General features: G+C 42.5%; 1 protein-coding gene across 14 annotated transcripts in view; it reads right to left on the bottom strand.

The window, feature by feature from the left end:
* The window catches only part of LOC105099564 (partitioning defective 3 homolog), a 535,951-nt gene that overhangs the window by 145,033 nt on the left and 364,899 nt on the right, over window positions 1–26,019 (bottom strand). For all 14 annotated transcript variants that reach the window (XM_064479503.1, XM_064479507.1, XM_064479509.1 and 11 more), the window contains one exon: window positions 12,466–12,576. In XM_064479503.1, coding sequence (XP_064335573.1) covers window positions 12,466–12,576 — 111 coding nt within the window. The remainder of the gene's footprint in view (window positions 1–12,465; window positions 12,577–26,019) is intronic.

The following is a 26,019-nucleotide window of genomic DNA, read 5'->3' as shown; positions in this document are numbered from 1 at the left end:
AACACAGCTAGAGTAATCAAGACAGGTATTTTCCATGGAGGGACAGACATTCAGATCAACAGAACAGAATAAAGAACCCAGAAACAGCCAGCAAGAATGGCCCAATGATTTCTCATAATTGTGCAAAAGCAAGCCAATGGAATAAAACAGACCTTTCAACAAATAGTGCAGGAGCAATTAGATACCCACAGGTGAAAACAAAAGAAAACAAGCCTACGTTGAATTCAAACTTCATACCTTACCCCAAAATTAACTCAAGAGGGATGACAAATTTAAATGTAAAAGGTAAAACTATGAAGCTTTAGAAGAAAACCACAGAAGAAAATCTTTAGGACCTAGCAATGGTGAAGAATTCTTTGAAATGATACCAAAAGCATGACCCACAAAAGAAAAACACAGATAAACTAGATATCCTCAGAATTAAAGCATTTCCTCTGTAAAGACACTAAGGGAATGAAAAAGTAAGTACAGACTGAGAAAAAAATATTTGCAAATCACATATTTGACAAAGAACTCATGTCCAGAATGAGAACAATGAGAAAACAATCTACTTAAAAGGGCAAAAGGCATGAAGCAATCTTTCTTTGAAAAGAATACACAGATGACAATTAAAGACATGGAAAGATGTTCGACATCACCAGCCACTAGGGAAATGCAAAGTAAGACCACAGTGAGCGACAACCACCCGCCTGTGGGATCAGCAAAAACAAAACAGGGCTGCCATCAAGAATGCAAGGAAACTGGACTCTCACTCACGCTGTTGAAAATGTGAAACTGTACAGCCAGCCTGGAGTACAGCCTGGCAGTGTCTTACGAAACTAGACGTTACTTATGATACCACTCAGCAGCTGCATTCCTGGGCATTTATCCCACAGAAATGGAAACTTAAGTCATGTGAAGACCTGTACACAATTGTTAACAGACACTTTCTATTATCAAAAAAAAACTGGAAATAACCGAAATATCCTACAATAGGTGCACGGTTAAGGAAATACCCATATCACAGAACTCAGTAACATAAATGAACAGACTACCGCTACATACGGCAACCTGAGTCGATCTCAAGGCACTATGCTATCGGGTGGGGGGAGTCAGTCTCCAAAGCCCACATGCGATAAGATTTCATCTATGTCACATTCTCAAAATGACAAAATCACAGACACAGGGAACAGACATGGTTGGCAATCTGTGAGTAGGGGGTGGGTGTGACCACAAAGGAAGATCTTTGTGATGGAACCCTTGTTTCTTGACTGCAGAGGTGGTTCCACAAACCCACACATGTGCTGACACAGAACTACCCCTGCAGGCAGTACCAGTGTCAGCGTTCTGGTTTTGATGTTGTACGACTGTCACGTAAGTGGTACCTGTCGGGGAAACTGGACACGGCTACGTGAGCCCTCTTTGTACCATCTTCGCGACTTCCTGTACATCTAAGATTATTTCAAAATAAGTATTTTTTTAAGCTGGAAAACTGTCACATAACACTGCAAGCAAAATTTGCGTTTTTGTTCTCCCTTGGTTTTTTCCAGCTAGCTTGTCACCACTGTGCCAGGCTGGACCCACCAGGTCAGATTTCTCTAATTTCCTTATTTCTCAACTCTAAAGTGGAAATACTTAAATACACCTCATCAGTGCTCCTGAGCAGGGTTCAGGGACATCGGAGAAGGGTAATCGGTGGCTGTGCAGGACTTTCTGCACAGCTCGTCCCAGCCACACATCACCAAGTAGTGTCCCCCAACCAGTGGGGCAACCGAAAAACCCTCGCATATTCCCGAAACCCAGACTCCCCAGGAACTCATGCTCACTGCGGGTCAACTGCTGACAAGCCAGTGGCTCAGAAGAAGCGCTCAGTGGCCTGAGTGCTGGCCATAAATTCCGGTTCTCAGCTGTTTCCTTTTGTCTAAGGTTGCACATTATTACTAAACACCAGTAATCATTGAATCCGAAAAACATGATAATCACATCAATAGTAACTTCTGAAAACACTGATTTTTTCCCCTAAGCTCCAATAACATAAGAAATTACATTTTTATTGTTTACCTCGTCATCACCAACGAATTTATCCCCAAAGTTATAAACGCTGTTTCGGGGTGGGGGGTAGAGCTCAGAGGTAGAGCGCGTGCTTAGCACGCACGAGGTCCTGGGTTCCATCCCCAGCACCTCCATCAAAAAAGAAAAAAAGAGGCTGTTTGCATTCGTCCTTTCCACATGGCAGTTTATACTTTTGATGGAAACCTTAGAATAAAACTATAGCACACCTGTGGGTAGCAAAGGTTACCAGTCAGAACCACTGTGTATTTTAAAGCTCCTCCCAGAAATCAGTGCTAATGAAGCTCGCTCGCTGTGCAAATGGCACTGAAAAGCAGAGTTTTAAACCGAGGACAGTACTGTGTTTTTTGTGCATTTTAGTGACAACTCAGTCAACAAAAGATGCAAATAGTTTATTACATACTTTTGCACTTGAATGTCTCGTTTTTTATAAAGAAAAGGGGGCATCTGCAACACAACCAAGTTATATTTACATGTCATACTTTACATGTTGCATATATTACATTTCATATGTTCACCTTCATAACATTTTTATTTCTGAAAAAAAAAATGCTTGGCTCAGGGGAGAAAATATTTTTGGCTACCTAATAAAAATAGTATTGTTGAAGGAAACGTCTCAAGAAGAGGGGATTTTGCAGTGCAGCCTGTGATGGTTCCAGACGGTCAGTGTTATAAAAAGGACCCCCCTCCGCTCTTTTGTGGTGACCCTGAGGTCACAAATTATCTCTGAGATGCAAGAGTCATCCGTTTTTCTGAACAGTCAGGTTGTTGTTTAGCATTTTCCATCCAATTTATCTCAGGCCAGATCTCAGCAATGACAGAAGTAACAGATTACCCCAAAACGTAGCCAGAGAAATAAATGTCAGTTGCTTTAAGCAGTCCAGAAAGTCCCTCCCAGCCATAAACAAAGAGTACCGATCTGAGGTTTAAATGATGGCGGACAGCTGTGCAGACGTGGACGGGCTACAGCACCGTGCACTACTCCCCTGTTCTTGGAATGTTAAAAAAATTAAAACAACCATTAAAACTTTTCAAACTTTTTATTAAGACTTTAAAAAATGTTAGTAAAGAATTTATCATTTCAATTTGTTATGTTCAAGCATAAATATTCACACCTTTCCTTTTTGTTAAAAAAAAAAAAAGCCTTTTCCATTATAATGAAATTGCCTTGAACCTGCATGGAAAATAACACACAATAATGTAATACACTAAATAAAGTAATAAGGTTAATTTCTTTCCTGCTGTCACTAAATTCATGCTAACAGTCTCTCTTCAGCTTGACATCAATTAATGATTTTCATTCCAGACTCTTGTCACAGTGTTCGCCGCCCTTTTCTCTAATTAAAATGGATGATCAGGATGAAGAGAAAATACACAAGACTTTTGTTCTGGTAACATTTCTATTCATTAGAATTTTTGCTTTTACAATAAATGGCTTTTAACACTAATTGCAGTAGAGTAAAACGAAAATAACTTTTTTATGACCATGAAGTATAGTCTTTATGTATCTGGAAAAGATACTAGGCGGGTGTGAGAAGCACCCGTGAGGAACCAATTTCTCAGCATGGAAAATTAGCGGCACTGAAATCACTCAGCTGTGTCCGAAATGCTTCCACCTCCGAAGCTATAAAGCTTCAATACATGGAACGACCAATGTGTATTTTTTGAAAAAGATTCCAAGAAACAGAAATCAACCTTTAATGATTTCAGTGAAAAGAAAAACACTTTTAGTGTCTACGTAAGATAGAATATACTAATATTAGTTCAACAAAAAATAAAATAAAATAAGTTTCAGATTGCTACAGTTAGCTAACTGTTAACTATCTTCAAAACAATATTTAAGAGCTTGAAATCAACCCTTTTGGGAAACATTTTACCTCCAACTTTATTGTACTGCCATCTAGAAGCCTCATTCTGAGAACAAAGTTCCTGGCTCTTTTACCAACAATATTTTCTCTCTCTAAAAAAACTCAGTATTACAGAAATTCATCAAATCAAACCTAAGTTCATGGTAGAATGAAATTTAAGCTACAAGACAACTGGAAAAAACAATTCGATTTAATAGCAGCTTGTGGTCAATGGACTGACTGCTTTTTATTTGTCTCTCAAAACACTTCAGGAAAAGGGCAGACTTCAGAAATCTCAGTCTTCAGTGTACCTGCTGGACAAAGCCGACAACTGCCATTTACCAAGATGTGAGCTGCCTACGTGATGTCTACACTGAATTCCCCAGAGAAGGACCAGAGTCCACGAAATTTGAAAAGAGTCATAATCTAAGTGGGATTTTAGTATTTGTGTAATATTAGGGTAAAAGTTGATTTGAAAAGAAAAGACTTCCATATTCTGAATGGGTCCTAAAAATAAATAAATAAATAAATAAATAAATAAATAAATAAATAAATAAATAAATAAATAAATAAATACATGCTTGAGCAGGAACAACTGTTTTAATTTCCAATCCAAGGGAACAGGCTAAGACGCTGACTTACACAGTGGTACCCTGTAATAGGTGTGGTGGGGGGCGGGGGGATTAAACTTCACCCCTCAAAGCTACAATGAGATAACAGCAGTTTTAAAATACAAAATGGTTAAAAGTTGAAAAGAGAGAAAAGAAAAGCATTCACAGAAATAACACTAACCATTAGCACAACCACAACTTGTCCAGGGCCTAAGCCGGTGCAAGAATGAGCCCGCCATGAGCCCTGTGCTAAGGGAGACGCAGAATTTCTCGTAAGTTCTTGGGAACTAGACCCCGCATTACCGTCTCTCTGAAATGTCTGTCATTAACTCCAGCCCCACTAACCCCTACCCTTCCCTAAGCTCTGTGGTCACCAACTCTCATAACTGATTATGTCATACTGATTTTTTTAATGTTAAAGGGTTTAAATCTTTTTTCCCTTTTAACAAAGGTAAGGGATCCCTGAGATAGGAACAATTATAGTAATAATAAAATATCTCTACCATCATTTTACGTACTTAATATGTTGTGAAACAACAAAAATTCTCTTGCATTAATAAAACACTAGAATATTTCACTACCAGCACACACACCCCTCATAAATACCCATTCACTCACTCACATTATGTTCGAACTTTCACAAGAGTCAAAGCACTTACAGTTATTTCCAACTCAAAGAGATGCTACAACGCCAAACACACCTAAGACAGCGCTCATCAAAACAAAAAAACCCTTCCTACCCCGGTTACAGGCTGTCGGAAACATCTGTTTCACGCTGCCCAAGTTTACTCTTAGCAGTGGACTTCCACAAAATTAACAGATTCTTTAAAAATTTTGTCCACCTGCGCAATAAATTTTTTTAAATGCCTGAAGAACTAATCTCACTGGTTAGAGTTGACTTTTCTGAGGGATTCAAGAGGTCAGAGAAAATGGGAAGAACTCTGCTACACGATAGAAAAATATATTTTTTCTACTAAAAGGTTAAATTTTAAAAGTCAAGCTTTGTTTGAATGACAATATGTGACCTCCATGCAGAGATTACCCAGGATATCTGGGTTCTGATATCAGAATTTGGAGAATCTGAACACTAAGTTTCAAGCCAAAATGAGTGAAAATTCTTTATTTTTTCAGATTCATAGGGAACAAAACTATTATTGCTGTACAGATTATTCCTTCTGTAATTTCACTCATTTTTACTCATGCACTTTAAACTTTACTACGTTATGAAACATAATTTTTAAAATATCACTTTCTGCAAAAACTAATAAATGTATATTATCCCCTGAAAAGGATCTAACCAACTAAGAAAGACCACAAAATTTTTTTTATCAAACTTTCAAGCACTTACTCAGAGCAGATATTAGGAAGAGTTAGTAAAACTGAAAAGAGAAATGCAAGTGATTGGGAATTGGGAGCAAAAGTGTGACAAAAAGTTGAAAAATGACCTACCAAGAGCTGGGTGTGTATCACTTAGGGACAAAGATAGTTCAATGGCCGGGTACCGAAAAAGCAAGGCATTTAAGGGTGGTTATCTCTTTGAATAATGGAACATTTCAATCCATAAATCCTTAGTAGTTTTATAAATACCCTTCATATTCTGGGAGGATTTCATAAGAAATTCATTAACTTTTTAATGACTCCATGAGAAGCATTCAGTCTCCCTGAAAATATTTCCAACTTAACAGATTAGCTATAGATAATAGTGTCATAATAGGATCCCTTGTTGAGTAACTACAAAATGTAAGCTGGTTAAAGTTACAAATTTCATTTAATAAAATGAATAACATATGAGGTAAATATTATTTGCGAGCTAAGAAATCTGGTCAAATATCACAGCTAAGGTATCATCTTTCAGGCCTCCTTTCCTTCCTTCCCATCCATCCTGTTCATACAAACTTGGCCTCTTCCAGAAAATATTTAACATGATTTTCTAAAAATGTGAAATAAATCAAAACGAAAATAGATATTAACTTTTGAAAATAGATGTTAGCTTTTTAAAAATATGTATGGGAAGAAGTATGTATTTCATAGGGAAAAAATAGAATAGCATAGAGCAGTATGCTAACAGCAGCTTATTACAGATCAGTTTTTGTTTTCCTATTTTATGTTATTTTTTCAAATTTTCCATAGGTACAGAATTAGAATAAATTTAGAATTAGATCTTAAAAAGATATATGTTTTAAACAGATGAGAATTATGTGAAAAAGAGAGAATTGAAAAAAAATAAAAGAAAAGAAAAGATGGGTCAGAGATGAGATTCATAAGTACCCCAAACAGAAGCCATAACAGTAGAGGAAGGTCATGGCACTGGCTCAGAACTTGCTCACGGTTCTGTGAAATAATCAACTCAGACAATCCCATTTACAACTGCATCAAAGAGAATGAAATTTAACTAAAAATAACTGGGAATAACTCTAACTCAGGAGGTCAAAGATCAGTACTCTTCAGAAAACTATCAGACACTGATGAAGGAAAAGTGAAGACAACACAGACAGACAGAAAGATGTATCATGTTCATGGATTGGAAGAATTAATGTTGTTAAAATAAGCATATACCCAACGCAATCTACAGATACAATGCAATCCCTACCAACTTACCAACAGTATTTCTCACAGAACTGGAACAAATAATTCTAAAATTTGTATGTAAACACAAAGACCCCAAACAGCCAAAACAATCTTAAGAAAGAAGAACAAAGCTGGAGGTATCATGCACCCCAATTTCAAACTAAACTACAAAGCTATAGTAATCTAAACAGTATGGTACTGGCATAAAAACAGACACTCAGATCACTGGAATAGAGTGGAGAGCCCAGTAATGGACCCACACTTATACGGGCAACTAATCTATGAAAAAGGAGGCAACGATATACATTGGGGAAAAGATATCCTCTTCAATGAACAGTGTTGGGAACACTGACAGCTACAAACAAAAGGATCGGGCTGGACTACTTTCTTACATCATGCACAAAAATAAACTCAAAATGGGTTAAAGACTTAAATGTAAGACCTGAAACCATAAAACTCCTAGAAGAAAACACAGACAGTGTGCTCTTTTACATAGATCTCAGCAATATTTTTTTGGATATGTTTCCTCAGGCAAGGGAAACAAAAGCAAAAACAAACAAATAGGACTACATCAAACTAAAAAGCTTCTGCACAGTGAAGGAAACTATCAATACTAAAAGACAACCTACTGAATGGGAGAAGATACTTGTAAACAATATTTCCAATAACGGGTTAGTATCCAACATGTATGAAGAATTCATACAACTCAATATAAACAAAAACAACCCAATCAAGTAATGGGCAGAGGACCTGATTAGACATTTTTTCAAAAAAGACATACAAGATAGCCAAGAGGCACATGAAAAGATGCTCAACATCACTAATTATCAGGGAAATACAAATCAAAACCACAATGAGACATCCCCTCACCTGTCAAAATGGCTATTATCAGAAAGATAACGTGTCAGAGAGGATGTGGAGGAAAGGGAACCCTCCTGCACTGTTGGTGGGAATGAAAGCTGGTGCAGCCACTGTGGAGAACAGTATGGAGGTTCCTTAAGAAGCTAAAACTAGATCTACCATGCCATCCAGCCATCACACTCCTGGATATTTATTGGAAGAAAATTAAAACGCTAATTTGCAAAGACATGGGCACTTCTATGCTTACTGCAGCATTATTTACAATAGCCAAGACACGGAAGCAACCTAAGAGCCCATCAATAAATGAATGGACAAAGAAGATGTGCTGTATACAATGGGATATTACTCAGCCACAGAAAAGAATGAAATCTGGCCTTTGGCAACAACATGGATGGCCCTAGAGGGGATTATGCTAAGTAAAGTAAGTCAGACAAAGACAAATACTACATGATTTCACTTACATGTAGAATCCAAAAAAACAATCGTAACTAAACAGAAATAGAGTTACAGGTACAGAGAACAGGTGGTTGTCCAAGGAGAGAGGGTTGAGGGAAGGAAACAGGTGAGGGAGGTTAAAAGGGACAAGCTTTCAGTTACAAAGTAAATGAGCCTCGGGGATGAAATGGACAGTGTGAGGAGTACAGTCAATAACCATGTAGTATCTCTGTGTGGTGACAGATGGCAACTAGACCTCACAGTGGTCAGTCAGAAATGTACAGAAATATTGAATCACTAGGCTGTGTAACAGAAACCAACACAGTGAGTGCAGTAGGTCAGTTATTCAAAAACAAACTCACAGAAACAGATCAGATTTGTGGTGACCAGAAGCAGGAAGCGGGGTGGGGGGGGGGGTGGACTGGATGAAGGCAGCCACAAGGTACAAACTGCCAGTTATGAGATAAATAAGTCCTCCGGATGTAACATACTGCATGATAAATGTAACGCTGCTGTACATTATACATGGAAGTTAAGAAAATCCTAGGAGTTCTCATCACAAGGAAAAAAATTTTTTTCTTTTTCTTTAACGTTGTATCTACAGGAGATGATGGATGTTCACCAAACTTACTGTGGTCACCATTAAAAACAACAGCTCTAGGGATTTCTACAGCCAGTTAGATGGAGGAGCTGGATGGACATGGCCAAACCAGGAACCAGTGGTCCTTCCTTGCCATCAGTATTTTCCAAATGACACAAATTCTAAGAGACGTCAGTACTTTATAGAAAAAAAGAAGTGAAGGGGGATGTTCTGTGAAGAAATAAGTTAGGGAGTGATGACTCTAGTCCCATTTTGGCGACTTACAATGCATAGGAACAGAACAAGGGTTCTGACAAATGACAGAGTGAAGAAAATAGGCGTAAGTGGGTTTAAGCAAGTGTTTCTCAAACACCTTTGCATGCAGAGCCCTATTCTGCTACTGAGTGCTGTCTGGGAGCCGCGCCGCACAGTTCACATGCCCTTAAACCAGCAGTGGGGATGCCACCAGAGCGAGAGCCAAAACGTGACTTCTGACACAGCGCCAAAAGAGACGTCCACTGCCGGGCGTCGTGACAGAAGCTGAGTGGCCCTGAAGTCACCGGGGTCATGTGCTTGCACAGACTCCATGTGGGGCTTGGAGCCCCAGCCTCTCGGGTGGTGGACACGAGCCAGTAGGGCTCCCTCCCCCGAGGCACACCTGAAGGAGAAGCCAGGAGGCGGCGGCAAGCACTGGATTCACACCTCAGCTCCAAACACCAATTGCCTGGCTTAGTGTCTCCCGGTGGCCAAAGCATCACTGAAAGGGTGGGGTACCTGGGCTCAGCGCTCCGAGCCAGGGGTCCAAACAGCACATCACAGGACCAGCTAACGTCACCCGTGACACCTGACTTCTCAAGAGGAGACCTCAGGCAGGCAGACTCAAGTCTGAGGCCAGGGAAGACCACGTGGGGACCCTTCTCACCCATTCTCCTACGTAAAGAGCACGGATTCAAGACCCCTCCTTACAGCGAGTGGGAGGAAAGGGAGGAAGTTAGCATGGGTGACGTCGAATTCAATCTCAGAGCCCTGCTCCGAAGAATCTAATTTACTTTCACTATCTAAATAGATCTTACCGTGGGAGGAAAAACGTTTTAAAGGATATTCACTGTCCTTTCCATTTTTTGATACTCTATATTGGGTAATATTCAGGTTTCATGGATTGGTATGGACCAATAAACAGCTGGGTATGTGGACACATCATAACTAATCACGAAGGGATGTCAGGTTTTCTATTTTCATTTGGAATCAGCCAAAATCGTTTTTGGAACTCAGATAGCTACAGTAAGTAAATAACACTATGGAAGATGCTTCCCTGCCAGTCAGTGGTGAAGTAAAGGCAGTGGTGAGAATATAAGCTGTGGTTTATTTCTTTTTATCTATTACCTCCAATCAGACTCTTCCCAAGGAAGCTGCAGCTTCCATTCTCAAAAGGAGTGATGCCAACAGACAGACACACTAGGAGCGAGGTTACCCCAGAGCAGGATTGCTTATCAAAACCACAAACACTAAACAGGTATCTCTTACACAATTCAACATCTCATACTGCTGTTGTAAGATCCATGAGTTTAAATAAAACATATTTGTAAAAATTATTACTGAAACACAAAGTAGAGCAGTTTTCTTCAATTACGAAGCTAACTGATTTTTTTTTTTTAATGGATCATTCACTTGGCCCTAAAAGATTCTTTATTCTAGGCCTCCTGGACATTGTAAATTCATTAGCATCAACCTAGTTCCCAGAAGTATTACATCATAATAGGCACAGACATGGAGATTGAAAGCACAGCTGAGAGGTGAACCATGCCTTAGGCAAATTAATGATACAAGGGCAGCCATTATGTAAAAACCATTGTTTGGCTGTAAAAATTTGACTTTGCATTGTAGAAGTATTTTGGAAAAAGTTGATAGAATTCTGCATGGAAGCAGGGCAGCTCATCTTAAACTGCATAAAAGGAATATTTAGAATCTGAAAAACGGGGTCAGGGGGCTCTCCCTTTGGCTGGCATCAAGACAGGAGAAGTCTAATGACTCCTCCTCACCCTCAGCTCACTAACCGAGTCACACATCTGCCCGTGGATAAAGCTGAGTCCATCCATTTACCTGGTACACACGCTTCCTTAAGGGATAGAAAAGCCTCTTAGGAGAGACGTCTGCACTCGTGAGTACTTAAATGCTGTATTCCACACACCACGGAACACTGCACACCCTGGTCTAAAAACAGTGAGTTTACGAGTAAGTGTGAGGATTTCCAAACTGGTGAGGATTAGAGAGAGTCAAGGAAGCAAGAAAGGTGGAATGACTTTTTCAAAATTGGAGAAGAGTCAGAACAGTAAACCCAAACTTGCATCACAAAGTCCACATGTTCCCCACTTATACAGATTTTATACCTGAAAAGCCACACACAGAGAATCAGACTGGCCCAGCAGAACAATCCTCAGGGGTCTGGGAAAGATGGATGGGAAATATCTGAACGTGAATCACTTCTACAGAAAACTGGTAGGACCCCCTGTCTAGTTCTTCTTCCCCCTGTGAAGTGAGAGGTGGCAGGTGTCCTGGCTCTAGGACTGTACTCAGCACAGCAGACGTGGTCCTAAGACGCTGGGCTAGAGTCCTGGCTACCGGCCATGTTGAGGTTCACAACCTTGATCGAGGCAGCAGGAACTCCCTGACCCCCCAGTTATTAAAAGTAAGAGAAGGAAGTCTTCCGCGGCAACTCTGAAAATGAAATGGATGCTACAGAGAGACTTGCTCCATGCCTGTGAACTCTAGTAACCCTGGCGTGAGCTGGCTCTCTCATCCCCTGTGAATTATAATGAGAAAAATGCTAATCACTTAGAAAACGGTCTTCGAGTGTCTGCTTAAAGTGACTTTTCATTCATTTCAGTAGTCTTTGGGTTCCCAGCATGAAATGATTCAACAATAGATAACAATCTTTCTGGAAGTGATGGAATAAAATTTAAGCAGAAAACGTCTCACAAAGTGTGACAGTGAAACAGAAGGAGAAAAAAGAAATGGCAGGTTTGATAGGAAAACAACACAGTAAAAAAATCAGTAGCCTCCCCAATTCCTGTTAGAAATCAAAATATTTTATATGAGATACATAAACTCAAACAGTTCTACTTTCAGAGGAGTATTGCTTTAAAATGATTATAATATACTATATACTTGTAGATGAATGAGACCGAATTTTACCATATTTCTTGTGATTTTAAAAGTGATCATAAATTCAGTAGTTTATTTATTGATCTCATAAGCCCTACCATCTCCTGTGCAAAGATCTTAACTAAAACCAATCAAATGCACTTTATTCCCTCAAATAAACATAAGGTGTTTTCTTTTCACGTTTCTTTACATTCTATTCATCCCACAACCACCAATATTTGGACTGACACAGAAAAAAATAAGTATCAATGGAATGCAACCTCATTATATTAGAAAAAGAAAACAAAGAATGGGGGAAAAAAAAAAAAAGCACCCCCCTTCCGCGGGGTCTCCGGGAGTGCCCGCAGCCTACCTCTCCTGCTCGCGCGCCATCCGGGCTCTCTCCTCCTCCGACGGGGGGGCCTCCCGCGCTTTGATTCTACCCGTTTTTTCAATCTTGTCATCTTTTCGATGTTTGCCAAACCTGTTGACAACAAAAAATTCTAACTTGTCAATGTATACAAAATGCATTGTCATTGTTTTGGGATAAAGACACGTAACCAATGAAGTGGGTGCTTCCTTAAAACGAGCTTGCCTAGTGTTAGTGTTTTCAATCAGATTACTTTCATCATTTTAAATTAGAACTTTCCAGAAAAAAAAAAAAAGACCCTTCGGGAAATGGCCTCAATATCCATTTTTTCCCTTTGGCAAAACAAAAACACCACCACCACCATCCTTGCGGGTCATCCTTATTACACTCACAACCCATAAACATATAGAACTGAGTGCCAGATCCTTCCAGCGCTGGATGATAAAAATCTGTATCAGAGTGGGTTTCTCTCAGGACTGAAGAATGATAATCCACAATCATCTATTCAATCATCTCTCCCTAAACAACTATGCTTCTTTATTTTCATAGTCAGGTTTATTGGAGACATTCATCATTGTTTACACTCTGACAACCAAGGCCGTGTTTGCGAGGTCCTGAGTACAAAGGACCGCTCACCCTGATCATCTACCCTGCCATCAGACTGCAGGCGTGCGCACTAAAGGGAAAGCTTTAAGTCTCTTCAAATCCTCTTCTACAATCGGATGAGCAGGAATGGCCCAACGTGGCACAGTCCACCTGGAAATCTGCATCTGATCAAAAGCATGAAGGCTGACCACGCGCCTCAGAAACTGTCCACACACACATCCCCAGACGGGCAGGAACTCCAGGCCGGCCAAGAGGACGCTCCCTTCCCCTGCTGGCATCCACAGTCTCTCCGCAGCCTCGGACAGGGGATCAGTGCTTCTTCCTGCTGTTACCTTTCTCGACTTTTCTCCAGACCGTGCTGCCTGAAATGTGTATGCCCCCCACCTCGAATAATATCCGTCTGTGGTGATGTGGTCACCAGATGTTTCAAACCAGAAGTCTTTTACAGACAGTCAGCTGGGCATTCATAATATATCCAGTATAGTGAGGATTTCTTTCTGAGGACAAAGTAGGAATCTGGCTGATGGTGACAATCACACTGAAAAGAAGAGTGAAAAGGTAGGTCCAAGGGTGAAGGAAAAGAGAAAAAAGGGGTCTCAATTAATGTCTTGGTTGGGAGCATAGGTCTTTCTTCTTTAATATAAACCTGATTTCAAGCACTGGTCTAGGCAAGGAAGTGTGAATGGAAACATTGCTTATGTCCACTAAAGTCACACTGCACTAAAAGTAAGTAAGGAAAGCATCCTTAAGATGTTAAAATAGGTAACAGTCAAAGCACCACCACCGCTATTCCTTTAAAATTATGCACAATACTCAACAGCATTGAAAATTACCTACAAAATTAACTTCCATAAAGCAAATCTATCCTTACATTTTAATGCCTTTTAGAAACTGGAAGATCATTTCAGTTGCAAAAAAGGAGAAAAAAGAAAAAAAGGAAAAAAAAAAAGTCCCTAAGAAATTTAGCCCAGGAACCGACGACTTCTGACAAGGGATACACTACGTACTATGCTTTTAAAACAAAAAATACAAAGCATTAAAAATAAAATTAAAACTTTCTTTCCTTTGTTTTTGTCAACATATGAATAATGCTTAAGAGGTAAGCATAATGATTGTCTTTACAGAATGAGTTGATAAAGAAATGAAAAAGCAAACATAAAAAACGGACACATCTCAGAAGAAGCCAACATCTAAAATATAATGTTCATTCCCTTTCAAACATTATTGAACATCTGCAAGAGGTTCTGGGGAGAAGACAGGGCTGCACAAACTAATGTCCGTGGGTATCATCAGCACGTGGACGGCCCTTAACGCCCCAGGGACTTCCACCCTGAAGATTTCTGCAACACGGAGGCACCTGGAAATATAAAATGTATTAAATTCTAACTTCAAGGAAAGTGTTAAGTTCAAATCTTAATACATGACATTCACTAACAACAGGTATTCCTAAAGGTAAATCATTTAACCATTTAGTCTTTCAGTTCATAAATATCCTCCAAACAACACAGTGTTGCCACAATGACCCGTTTTGTTTGCTGTGCTGGGTCACATCCTAGACCATGTACATTCACCCTCTACAGAAGCTGAGAAACACTGCGAAATGACACAAGATGTATTATCAATCTTACAAGAAGAATCTGCCCTTTGAGTTAATAATATGGAATTAATCGAGTGAGTGATTTCTCCATGTTTTAAAGCAGCTTCAATATTTTCAGCTCCAAACCTAACACTGAGTTTAATTAGTTATTGTTAAAATCATTTTAAAAATGATCTTGGTCCTACTTGGTGAAGAAAGTTTCAGGTTTAGATCTCAACCTATCAGCTTTCAGCTTTTTATCTCAAATACACTTGATTAAAAAGAAAAAAGCACAGTAAATCGCAACTCACGTTTAAGAACTACCTTTTTTCTCATAGTATTTGCTGTCACAATATCCTAGGCTGCCGCCTCTCACCGGAATATACTATTTCATTATTTGTAAATTTATTATCAAACTTATATACTTTTGTTTTTTAAAATTGTAGCCTCAAGACTAAGGTATGGAAAAGAAACCACAGATACAGTGCTTACAGGTTAGCATTTGGACGTTTCCCTTAATGTCTGCTTTAGTTAATAAATCACGCGGTTTCTTCAAGGCATACTGTAACAGCATAGCGTATTAGTTTATAATTGGGGTAAAAATGGATCCCTCGGCTGTAATTTTTTGACAGAATGAAATAAAGACTCCAAGTGAAAAAAATAAACCAACCATTCCAGAGTATAAAGAGAAAAGTAGCCACCGCGCCACCACTCTAATTGCCAACATATTCTAGTGTTCTTAATTTACAGCTGCTTAATTCTTCTTAAAGGGCAGCGGCTGGCGGGGGGTGCTCATTGAAAAATTCCAGCTCCCCACGTCCTCACAAAGTCGGTTTCATAGCTGAAATCAACCAATGAAGACAACACTTAATGGCAAGGTTCTTAAAAACTTAGAAGACATCAATTACATTTATTTTATTATCTTTTAAAAGCCACCGATGAATTTCAAATGGGTCATTTTTCCAAGAAACAGGAGAGCTGAAAAAATATTGTAGTAACAGGACACCCAGGAAGCACAGCCAGTCCCAGCAGAGAATGAGTTCCACCAACTGCCCGTGACAGCTCCACACACATGTCAAAGTGACGTCTCCACCACTAGTGAATTCGCTAGTCAACGCTTAGGTCAGATGAACACTGTGGAATGGGCTTTTTTTTTTTTTTTTTTTTTAAGAGTCAAAAAGGAAAATAGAGAGCTGGAGAAAAAATTGGTAGAGAAAATCTACCAATGCTCTACAGATTTTCTCGCGTGGAGAGAGAAGGTGTGATGAAAAAAATGCAAACAAGCCGCTGAAGACAGCGCGGCAGCGGGGGAGCCGTCTTGTCAGGGTGGAATTGATTGCAACACTGCTTAACCATGTGGCTGTCTTCATAAAGGACACAGAGATGCTCTCATTCAGCAACGTCATCTCCAAGTGATCTGCCAAGTGGGTTCCACCATGACGCCCTGCAAATCAGATGACCGCCGTCTGCTGGATCCACCATACACATTACTTCCCCAAAGAGAGGCGGATGAGATGTGCACTCGCCGGTGAACAGGGCAAGGAAAAAACCAGCCAACAGTCACAAGGACTGCAACAAAGTTCTGTTGCTTCTACATAGAAAGACGTGTCATGAACAATTAACCACTGCTCAGAGTTTCCTGCTTTTCAACCATCATTTCGGTTTTCAGCAAATTAACCTAATTCTCTCTGCGGTAGACACAACACAGAAATATTTCACTCTATTTTCTACTGCTACTAAACTTAGAGAGCTTTAGGGGAAAATTAGGCTGAATGATAACACACAGCATCCTGCTATAAATAAAAAATATATATAATTGGTTTTGTCGTGAAAGGGCTTTTCCTAATAAGCTTGAAAACACAGAAGAGTAAAAGGGAAGTCTTAAAGACCTGCCGCCATAGCTAAAAAGAGGTGAACAGACTACCTAAAACCAATTATCTTGTAAGCGTTGAGGTATAATTTTTAAAATAAGATTTTCTTCAAAAAAAAAAAAAAAACCCTCATTGAAATGTCACCCAGAAACCTGGTATTTCTCGCTGCTAATTACCGAGATCTTCACGTCTAAGGAGGGCTTTGCTACAAGACGTGTCTTACTATTTACCCTAAGAAATGTGTCGGTTAAGTGATACTGTCTGGCAGGGGGAGAATGGAAAAATGGCTGGAATCGGAAATTGGTGTCAGCTGTCAGAAGTCTTCTGTCCACATCCACCCCCACCACCGACTCCGCGCTGGGGTGGTCCACACGCTCATCTAACTCAGTCCCCTGTGCTGTGTATCACCACCCGTTTCTGCATATTTGCACCATCACGAGAGTCACTCACTTCCTTTCCCCAGGAATTCGTTATCTATTCCTAGAACCTTCCGGCTTCTGGTGGACACAGGTGTTTGTCCAGCCACTGTGCCACCCCATCTTTGACTACTGCTGGGGCCCTCGAGACCCTTGAGAGATGCCAGCTGCCCAATGGGCCGGACTCAATACCCTGTGCGGCAAAACTGAAGACCGTGCCCTGGGTCAGCGCTGGTCCCGGCCCAGCCCTCTGCCCGCCTGGAGACGCACATTCACTCAAGTCAAAGCAAACTCACCAGCTCTTAACCTCATTCATCTGCAGTCCACTGAGCCCTGCTTTTGTAAATGGCTTCTGATCCAAGTGTCTCTAAAAGCTTTTTCAATTGATTCTGGTACAATCTTTCCCTGAATTCTTGATATGACAGCAAATTCCCTCAACTCATCAGCCCAGTGATGAACTTCAGAACTGATTTCTGCCTTAAAGCTCTAAATTTTAGCTGAGGACAATAAAAATCGAGCCACGTATCTCCAGATGGTTCTAGCGCACCCCTATCTGTGTGCACTGAAGCCGCGTGTGCGTGTACTTCTGAGACTTGAAGCCTAGCGACTTGCCCCGTCCCGTCTGTCTCTGACAGACAAGGAAACTGAGCCCCAAGAGGGATGTGTGTGGAGCTGTCCAGAGTCACAGCGCCAGTAAGGAAGACAGTACCAGTCACCCCGCAGCTAGCTGAGAAGACCTTGGTGGGTCTGAACTTGGATGCTCCTGGAGAAAATGAAATTCCCAGACCTACGAAGTTCACCCTGCGGACATCGTGAGTGAGACCTACGACTGAGCACCTGCTGCAGGCAGGCTCTCGGGCTCATTTAATTACACTTAACCAGAACTTGCTGGAATCTTATTATATACTTTATCTCACTAATTCCCAAACCGACACGTCAAATTGGTGTCATCACCCTCGTGTTCAGGAGAAACCTCAGGAAGCACAGGGGGTTAGTGATTTACCAGGTCATCCAGCAAAGCAGGTGCCGACTCTGGACACATCCAGCCACCTCAGGAGCTTCAGGGACCAGAGACAGCCCCAGTCACTCCAGGCTTTTAGACTGAGAGCAGCTGGTCAAAACAGCTCTGTTGAAACAAACGAGGTAAGTCTTGTGTGGCCAGCAGCAATGAGATCCAAGAGACGCTGTTTCTGAAGGAACCTTTCTAAGGAGCCCAGGAGTCTGGGCACAAGGACTCATCTTGACCATTGGAAAGGGTCGTACCAACTGCCAGAGACCCACTTCCGGGGCAGTGCCGACATTTCTCGGTTCAAAGACACTCCAGAAGTCAATGCTGTCTGGGTGACATGCAATCCTGCCGCCTGACAGCAAGAGTCCCAAACCCAACCAGAGAGGGACAGCGAGAAGGTGTGCGTGCATGGCTTCTGTATAATGATGTACTCTGGGTTTCTGGCTCTGTTCCTTTTTCTTCTTTTTTTTATGTCTCAGCCTCCATTTTATAAATGAGAAAAAGAAGAAAGTCACTTCTCATACGTCCTTCCCATACAGGGTCTTACATTTTTCAGTGGCATTTGTACGAAATTGCTACCATGACTGGGCACTGATTTTCGCACTGATTTGTGGCCATGCTGGATGAATCGGGAAGAGAGGGCTGATTAGGAAAAGCAGAAAGCTCCTATTTAGGCAAAAAAACATCTCGGTAATCAAGCGTGATGAGACGGGAGCCTTGGAAAGAGGATGCAACAACTTGCTGGTGCTCTTGTAAATGGGCGCAGTTTGAGTCGGTGCCGTATAGCGGGGGGCTCTGTTTGAAAGGGAATTCACAGACTTGAGATCATCATTTGATTGTGTACGGGTTTCATCAGTGCTGGTCTGATTAGATTTCTTAAAGAAACTAAATTTGTGTTGCTTGGCATCCAGGAAAAAAACAAGTGACTTTTTAAAAAAAAAAGAAGAAAAGAAAAGAAAAACGGGCTTCTACTTAATGAAGCCAGAGCAGCCTTCAGACATGTGATGTGCCCTTAGTGGACAAAAGAGCCTCGTCAGGACCCCCAGTAAATGGCCTAAGAAGTGCATCCTTCCCCAGGTAGCCTGTGTGATGGAATCGAGGACGCACTGATATGCCTAGTTGCCGGACACTGCAGGCATCCTGGGAGGATGCGGACAGGAAGTACTGCAGCAGTTAAGAACCTGAACCCAGCACATCAGCAACTCTGACTTTACAAGACCCCCTTAAACTCCAAAGATCTTAAAAACATACACACACACCCCAAACAAAAATCTATGGGACCAGATATAAAAACTTAAGGAAAAAAAAAGAGGCAAACACAGTAGTCTTTCAAAACACAAGATAAACACAAATAATTGTGAAATAGTATTTACAATCTATACTTAGAGCCATTCAAGTCAAATGACGGAAGATGGGGAAATGTACCTTAATTTTGAAGTTACAGCCTTTTCGAACATCAAGCTATTTCAGACCCCATGACGTATTTTCTGTAATAAATTCCCTGTGTGTAAAAACGGGTCAAAATGTAATTACTGTTCCATACAGGATTTTTATAAGGCTTGATATACTTCATTTTTTTTTAAAACACACCAACACAAGTAACCGCACTAACACAAAATGCCAAACATGAAAATGCAAATCATATGCAAAGTAAATTTTTTGTTTCCCCCAACTACTCCACTGACTTTATAATAAATAATACATATGCTATTATATATAAAATAAAAAATACATACACACACATTGAAAAGTAGTGAAAACAACACACAATTCTGATTTTTCTAAATGCTTAATTTGGCGCTGACATCAGCCACGTCCACTCTGAGCGATGCCAAGAGCGCCTTCCACACGACCTCTTCTCCGCGTCCTTTCTTTACCACTACGCTCCTAATTCTCACGCTGTTCGCTTTAATGCACTATTGTTTCATGACACAATACAGCAAATTGCAAATTACATTTGGCTCAAGGAGTGATTACGAAAAATGTGATCACTGCTGCCTTTGCTCGAATAACTGGTAACAGTGAGAGACTGATTGAGCTCCCGGCAGCCCAAGTGATGAGAAGGGTCAATTTGAACATTTCTATTAAGCTTCTTTTGTTAAACCCAACACTCTGCCAGGTCAGAGGCAAATAATCATAGCCTGCATCTGGTTACCATGGTTTCCCTCTTCTAGAAGCATCAGAACAATTTAGTGAGCGGTGCTGCCCCGAAGGCAGTCCCTCTAAGACATACTAATGAGACCTAAGTCAAAAAACACATCTATTCAAAAGGGCACTTGAAAGAAGAAAAAGTAAAAGACGAAATGATACCTTACAACACACCTTTTTTTCCCCTATTAGGACAAAGATTCAGGAGTATTTTGAAACAAAGGTGATCCTAATAATTTCCGTGACCATCTGCCTGTCTGATACCTAAACAGGCATCCAGGTTGTAAAAGTGTAGAAGGTAAAGCAAACACACGCATGGCTTCAGGGAACCTTTTCTGAGTCAGAAATACTCGTCCTCAAATAGGCACCGTGATTCAAATTCAACGTTTTGACTATCGATGAACACCTAGTTACAGGGGCAGCTGAAACACGCTCAAACATATTCTTACCCTTACCTGTTTACACAGCAAATCACAGTGGCAAAGACAGACAGATAACATGGTCATTGAGTTGGGGGGGACAGACTTTTCGTGTAGCTCCGGGAAATTTCAAAAGATTAAAGCTTCCCCAAAGATCTCATTATCTGTGAAGTTAAGGTGTCAGTCAGCACTTTTTCTGTCGATGATGGAAACCATTTCTGTTGACTCACATTTCCAAGGATGCTCTCTGCAGAGTAAATTAGGAGACAGAACTTTTCACTTTGTTTCTTTCAGCTGATTTGCATATGCAGATTTAACGCTGAGGCGCTGACCTGCTCTGTCAAGGCCCATTAGGGCTGGGCGCCACGCCTAATTCTCAGATCTGAGAAGAGGAGCAGATTCGCAGCGGCTCTGTGCCCACGCCCTGTCTACCCGGGTCACGCCACCCTCTTAAAGAACCCAGCGCCCAAGCGCACAGCTGTGTTTCAAGTCAGTGTTCTTACAGCACACCTGGGTCCCAGCGAGTCTAACACATACAGAGGACGATCCTGTGATGCCCAAAACTGGCAATGGCTCTTTCTAGAAGAGATCCTGCATTTTTCTGTGCCGGGGCTCCCCTCCACCAGGATGCACAGCACTGTGTGCTATGTATGACTCACTGGTGGTTAAGAATCCGGCTGGTGCCGAGGATCCACAATCCTGGGCGGGTTTCAGGGGTGGGGTGACAGGGGCTCAGAGCGCGGGATGTTAATTCTTGCATCTCCAATCAGCACACCCCCTCCCCACCCCGGAAGGGGAACAGGAAATCTGACTAGTGGCCAACCACCACATTTTCCTTTATTCGGCTTAACAGTTCAGCAACTGTTCAAATACAGAACTTGTTGGTTTGCGCACCCGCCTGGATTCCTCTCATCCCAACTCACTTCCGCCTTCTGAGAACTGTCAAGTCTATACTGCCTGCTGTGTGGGCAAATGCTCGGTCAGAGCATGCGTGTTTGTCCAACAAACTCTGCAGGGAATGGCGCCAACCCCACTGGCATCGCTTTGAATTCCCGGGTCTCCCCGTTACACCTGCTGTTACAGGACATCCTCGAACTGCTGTTCTGGTCTGAACTAGGACAACCACGGGAAATGAGCAAACCTTGCGTCATCAAGGACACTGCACACACACACTATATGCGTATACACATATTTCTGGATAGAAATAAACTATACATCCTTTTTAGCAAAGGCACTCAGAAGACTGGCCTAGGAACTAACGCAGGAGTAATTAACCCAAGGGGAGAAAAGCCCGTAAGAAAAGAACTTAACAAGTAACAGGAGTTGACAGATTTGCCTCTTGAACTTTCAAAAAGCTTTGCACATACACCCTTCTACTTCGTTCTTAAAATGAAACGTGCAGAACGTGGAGATGAGGAAACGGAGGCTGGCGGGTTAAAGACCAGAGGTGGCTGAGCTGACGCGGGAAGAAAGGGCTTCCAACTCCAAACCCCTAATTCTCTCCACAGCAGAATCCTCTCCCCCGTTACACTAACCTTGACCTCTTCAGACGCCCCTCACGGTCTTCATGTTCATTCACATGCTAAGAGCTCACAAAGTAGAGCAAAATCTTTACTAACTGCACTGAAATCATATTCAAAACAAACTGTAAGAAACATCACCCTGTAGGCTTCTTAAATGGTGCGACATCAGTGAGGCTGTAAAACACTTGAAAGTAGTCAATGCAATTACAACTTTTTTTTAAATGGCAGCGCTGGGGGTTGAACCCAGGATCTCGTGCCTGCTAGGCATGTGTTCTACCCCTGAGCTGTACCTTCCCCCAAACGTTAACTCTTAAGCAGGGTTCTTCCGCCCAGAATCATGGCTGAGACATGGATGGACCTGTGGACAACCAAACACACAACACCAAAGCATTTGGGTAACTGATCTGAAGACCAATAACTCAGTGACACCTTACACGGCAGTGAGACTTGGGGGGCACCTTGACCTTGACACCATCAAGGTTTTGAGCCATCTGTGTGTTGGGGAGGAGGGGAATCTTGTGCATCCCGGGCCGCCACCCGTGGCACCCCCCCCCCCCACCTGTGACAACGGTGTAAGTCACCAGACACGGCCAAGTCCCCTGTGGGGCAAGTTCCTGGAAGCTGAGAACCACTGGGCTAGGGCTAAAGACAAACAACTATGCTCAACGTTTAGCCTCATTATTTACCAAGAAGACGATTCAAAGGACTGTAGAGGGTGCCTGGTCTGCATCCAGTAAATGCTCCCCTACCCGGGACTCCTTCCTCAGCACTGAAGGGGGAAGGCTTCTTCTGAGACGGCTACGGCTGAATGGAGACGATCATCTAAGACCCGGAAGACATGGTCTAGCTGGAGCCCAGGACTACGTCTGGGGGACGCAGCCGCAGAGATCAGCACCAGGGTTGTGCCGGCAGCATTAGGACAGTGACAAAGACCCTGCTCCCCAAAACCAGAGACCTGGGCTGTGTGATGCGCGGCCATCAGCACTGCTAACTAACAACCAAAACACAAGCTGTAAAGAACAGCAGCAAAGACAAAGCACGGTGCTTCTAGGCAGTCGGGCACTGCTGGCAAACACCATGGCTTCATAAACACCAGGCCCAGTTTCTAACAGAAACAGCGCTGTCTTCACCCCCCCCCCCTTCCCAGGGAGCTCCTCAGGCTCCCCAAGTCGGGAGATCACGACCGCTCCCAATGGGACACACAAACGGGCTTCCCGGGGTTTGTGGTATGTCCCATTCGGCCTTTCTGGGGAAGCTGAACTGACCAGGGAGCACGGGGCGAGGGGCCAACACGGGGGCGGGGCCAGCATGGGGGGAGGGGCCAGCACAGCGAGGGAGGGGCTAGCAGTCCAGGACCAAGCGGCTGCAATTTCAGAGGCTGGAGGCCGCCTGGCTTCGGAACTGTGAGCTGGAGAGGCAGCTCCCAGGCAGGCACCCTGAGCAGGCTCTGACAGCTGCCTCCCTGTGTCCACTCTTGTCCTCCCCCTCCTTCCAAGCAGAGCCCCAATTTGGGAGGAGAGGAAGTATGCCTGGTTAAGATAAAGCTATTTTCCCCAGCCTCCTTCAAAAACATGAACAGAAGACAGCAGTTAAGAGCATGACGTTGGAGCCAGATCCTGGGTCAAAGTCCCAGCCTTGCCTCCCACCAGCCACGTGATGCAGAGCAACGTGGCTCACAGACCTGGACAACCTGCTTAGCTTCTTTGATAGGCTGCAACCACCTTCACGGATGTATTTTGAGAATTAAATGAATTATACATTCACTGTGTGTTGTACACACAGGCAGTCACTGCATATTAACTATTTTATCACCATGTTATTCTTAATTTCTGGCTCTTGATGGTGGCACTTCCAGGAAGTCCCTTAGAAAGGGTCCACTCCACCAGCAGGTTTCTTTTCCCCTTCCTGCTTCTTCCTGCTTCAAATTCTGACAAGATGCCAGGGATGTCACCATGAAGTGACAGGAGAGAATAAATGTTAAGACTCTCATGTTCATAGTCACATTATTCACAGTAAGCCAAAAGGTGGAAGCAAATTCAGAGTCTGTGGATGGATGAATGGAGAAACAAAAGAATATATTCCACACATACAGTGGAATATTATTCAGCCTTGAAAAGGAAGGACATTCTGACACAGGTTATAATATGTCTGAACCTTGAGGACATTAGGCTAAGTGAAATAAGACAGTCACAAAAAGATGAACACTGGATGAATCCATCTGTATGAAATACCTGGAGTCGTCAAGTTCAGAAAGGTGGGGAGTCAGAAGGATTGTGCTGGGGCTGGCCGGGGTGGAGAACTTGAAGTTACTGTTTAAAGGGGAGAGAGTTTCCATTTCATAAGATGAAAAGACTTTTGGAGACAGACAGTTGTGACGGTTGCCCAATAACATGAACGCACTTAGTGCCACTGAACAGTTCACTTAAAAATGACTCAAATGGTAAATGTTATGAATGCTTTGCCATAATTAAGAAAATAAGGAAATCTGTGTTCAGGACGGCCGAGAGAAAAGGAGGCAGTGACTCTGCTGACAATGAGGCCACCACACGACCATGGATGGCCAGTCTGGAGACTTCCTTGAAATTAGAGAGATACAAACCATGCCTCGTTTAATCCAGTCACGTGGGCCTGCGCCACAACCAGAGCGCCGTCTCACAGATGAGATCCTGGAGGTAAGGAGGCGAGAAGCAACGCTTCTCCCCATGTGCTCGGATCCCCCGCTGACAAAAGGAGACTGTTCTTCGCAGCGTCTTTGCAAATGATCCTGTGTTCACATCGATGCCCCGACCGCTCCAGCCCTCCACTCCCAGCAGCCAGCTTTCTCTCAAGACGCCCCCTCGGTCAGCCCACGGTGGGCACTGGAGGGCAGGAGGGGGCCAACGGCCTCCCAAGAGGGGAAGGGCCGCTCTGACAGAGACGACCAGAAGCACCCACTGAGATGAAGCCCCCTACTCAGCCAGCACCGCCATTCCAGCTGGCAGAGGCTTTCGGCAGAAAGACAGGAGAAACAACAGCCTGGAGTCAAAACCAGCTTCCTCTCCCCTCACTGCTCCTGGCACTTCGGGGGCATCCCTCTGGCCGGGGGCAGGACGCCGCCGCACACTTCCTGTCGCCCGGCTGTTAACAGCGTTTCTCTCTAATTAGCCGCTGTCTCTCAGCTGCGCGCACTCAGGACCGCAGCGGACCCTTCAGGAAGAAAACACCCTTTTCCACTGCTGACCAGACTACCTGGAAATAGTATGAAAACTCTGCCTTAGTGAATTAGATAACCTCCAGCTCACAAGGAAAATAACGTTCAAAGGAGTTTTGCCAGACTAAACAGACAGGGGTCCACTCTGCAGGTGAACACGTCAAACTGACAGTAAAGACACCGAGACCCATAGGGATAATGCTGTATTTAAACATGGGACTTTTCCCAAAGAAGAGTTCCATAGGAAAAACGTCTTATATGTTTTTTCCTATTTGTTCATTAAAAATGAGAAGATAGACCTCAAATCTTAGTAATAATCTTCTAAGGCCTGGTTATTGTTTCTAACTCTGACCAAACAATAGATAAGTAGTTATGTTTTCTGCTTTTTAACAATTACTTAGTTTATAATGTTACCGGAAACATAACAGAAGTCAAACCTGTGTCACAGCAGGAAATACACATAATTCCACTCTTTCCTGGGAAATAAATTCCCAGAAAGAAATCTAGCTGAAATGTTTCTGAATGCAACCATGACTATAAAGAATCCACAGAATGATTCGTGACATTAAAAATGCATGTAAAAATAATAACAAGGTTTTAAAGTGTGATGCAAACAGGCAGAGCCCAGCCAGGGCCCCTCCAGGAAGGGCCAACGGACTGAAATCACAGGCGCGCTCGATAACTGATTCAACGGCCCATATAAACCATTACTGGTTCGAACGTTCTGGGAACATCACAGCCCCTTGGATGGAACATAAAACATGAGCAGGGCTGCCTTGAAAAACAAAAGATATCTGCA

Source organism: Camelus dromedarius, chromosome 26, assembly GCF_036321535.1.
Source record: "Camelus dromedarius isolate mCamDro1 chromosome 26, mCamDro1.pat, whole genome shotgun sequence".
Classification (NCBI taxonomy): Eukaryota; Metazoa; Chordata; class Mammalia; order Artiodactyla; family Camelidae; genus Camelus; species Camelus dromedarius.
Note: the sequence above shows the minus strand (reverse complement) of the source record. Positions and strands in the feature narration are given on the sequence as shown.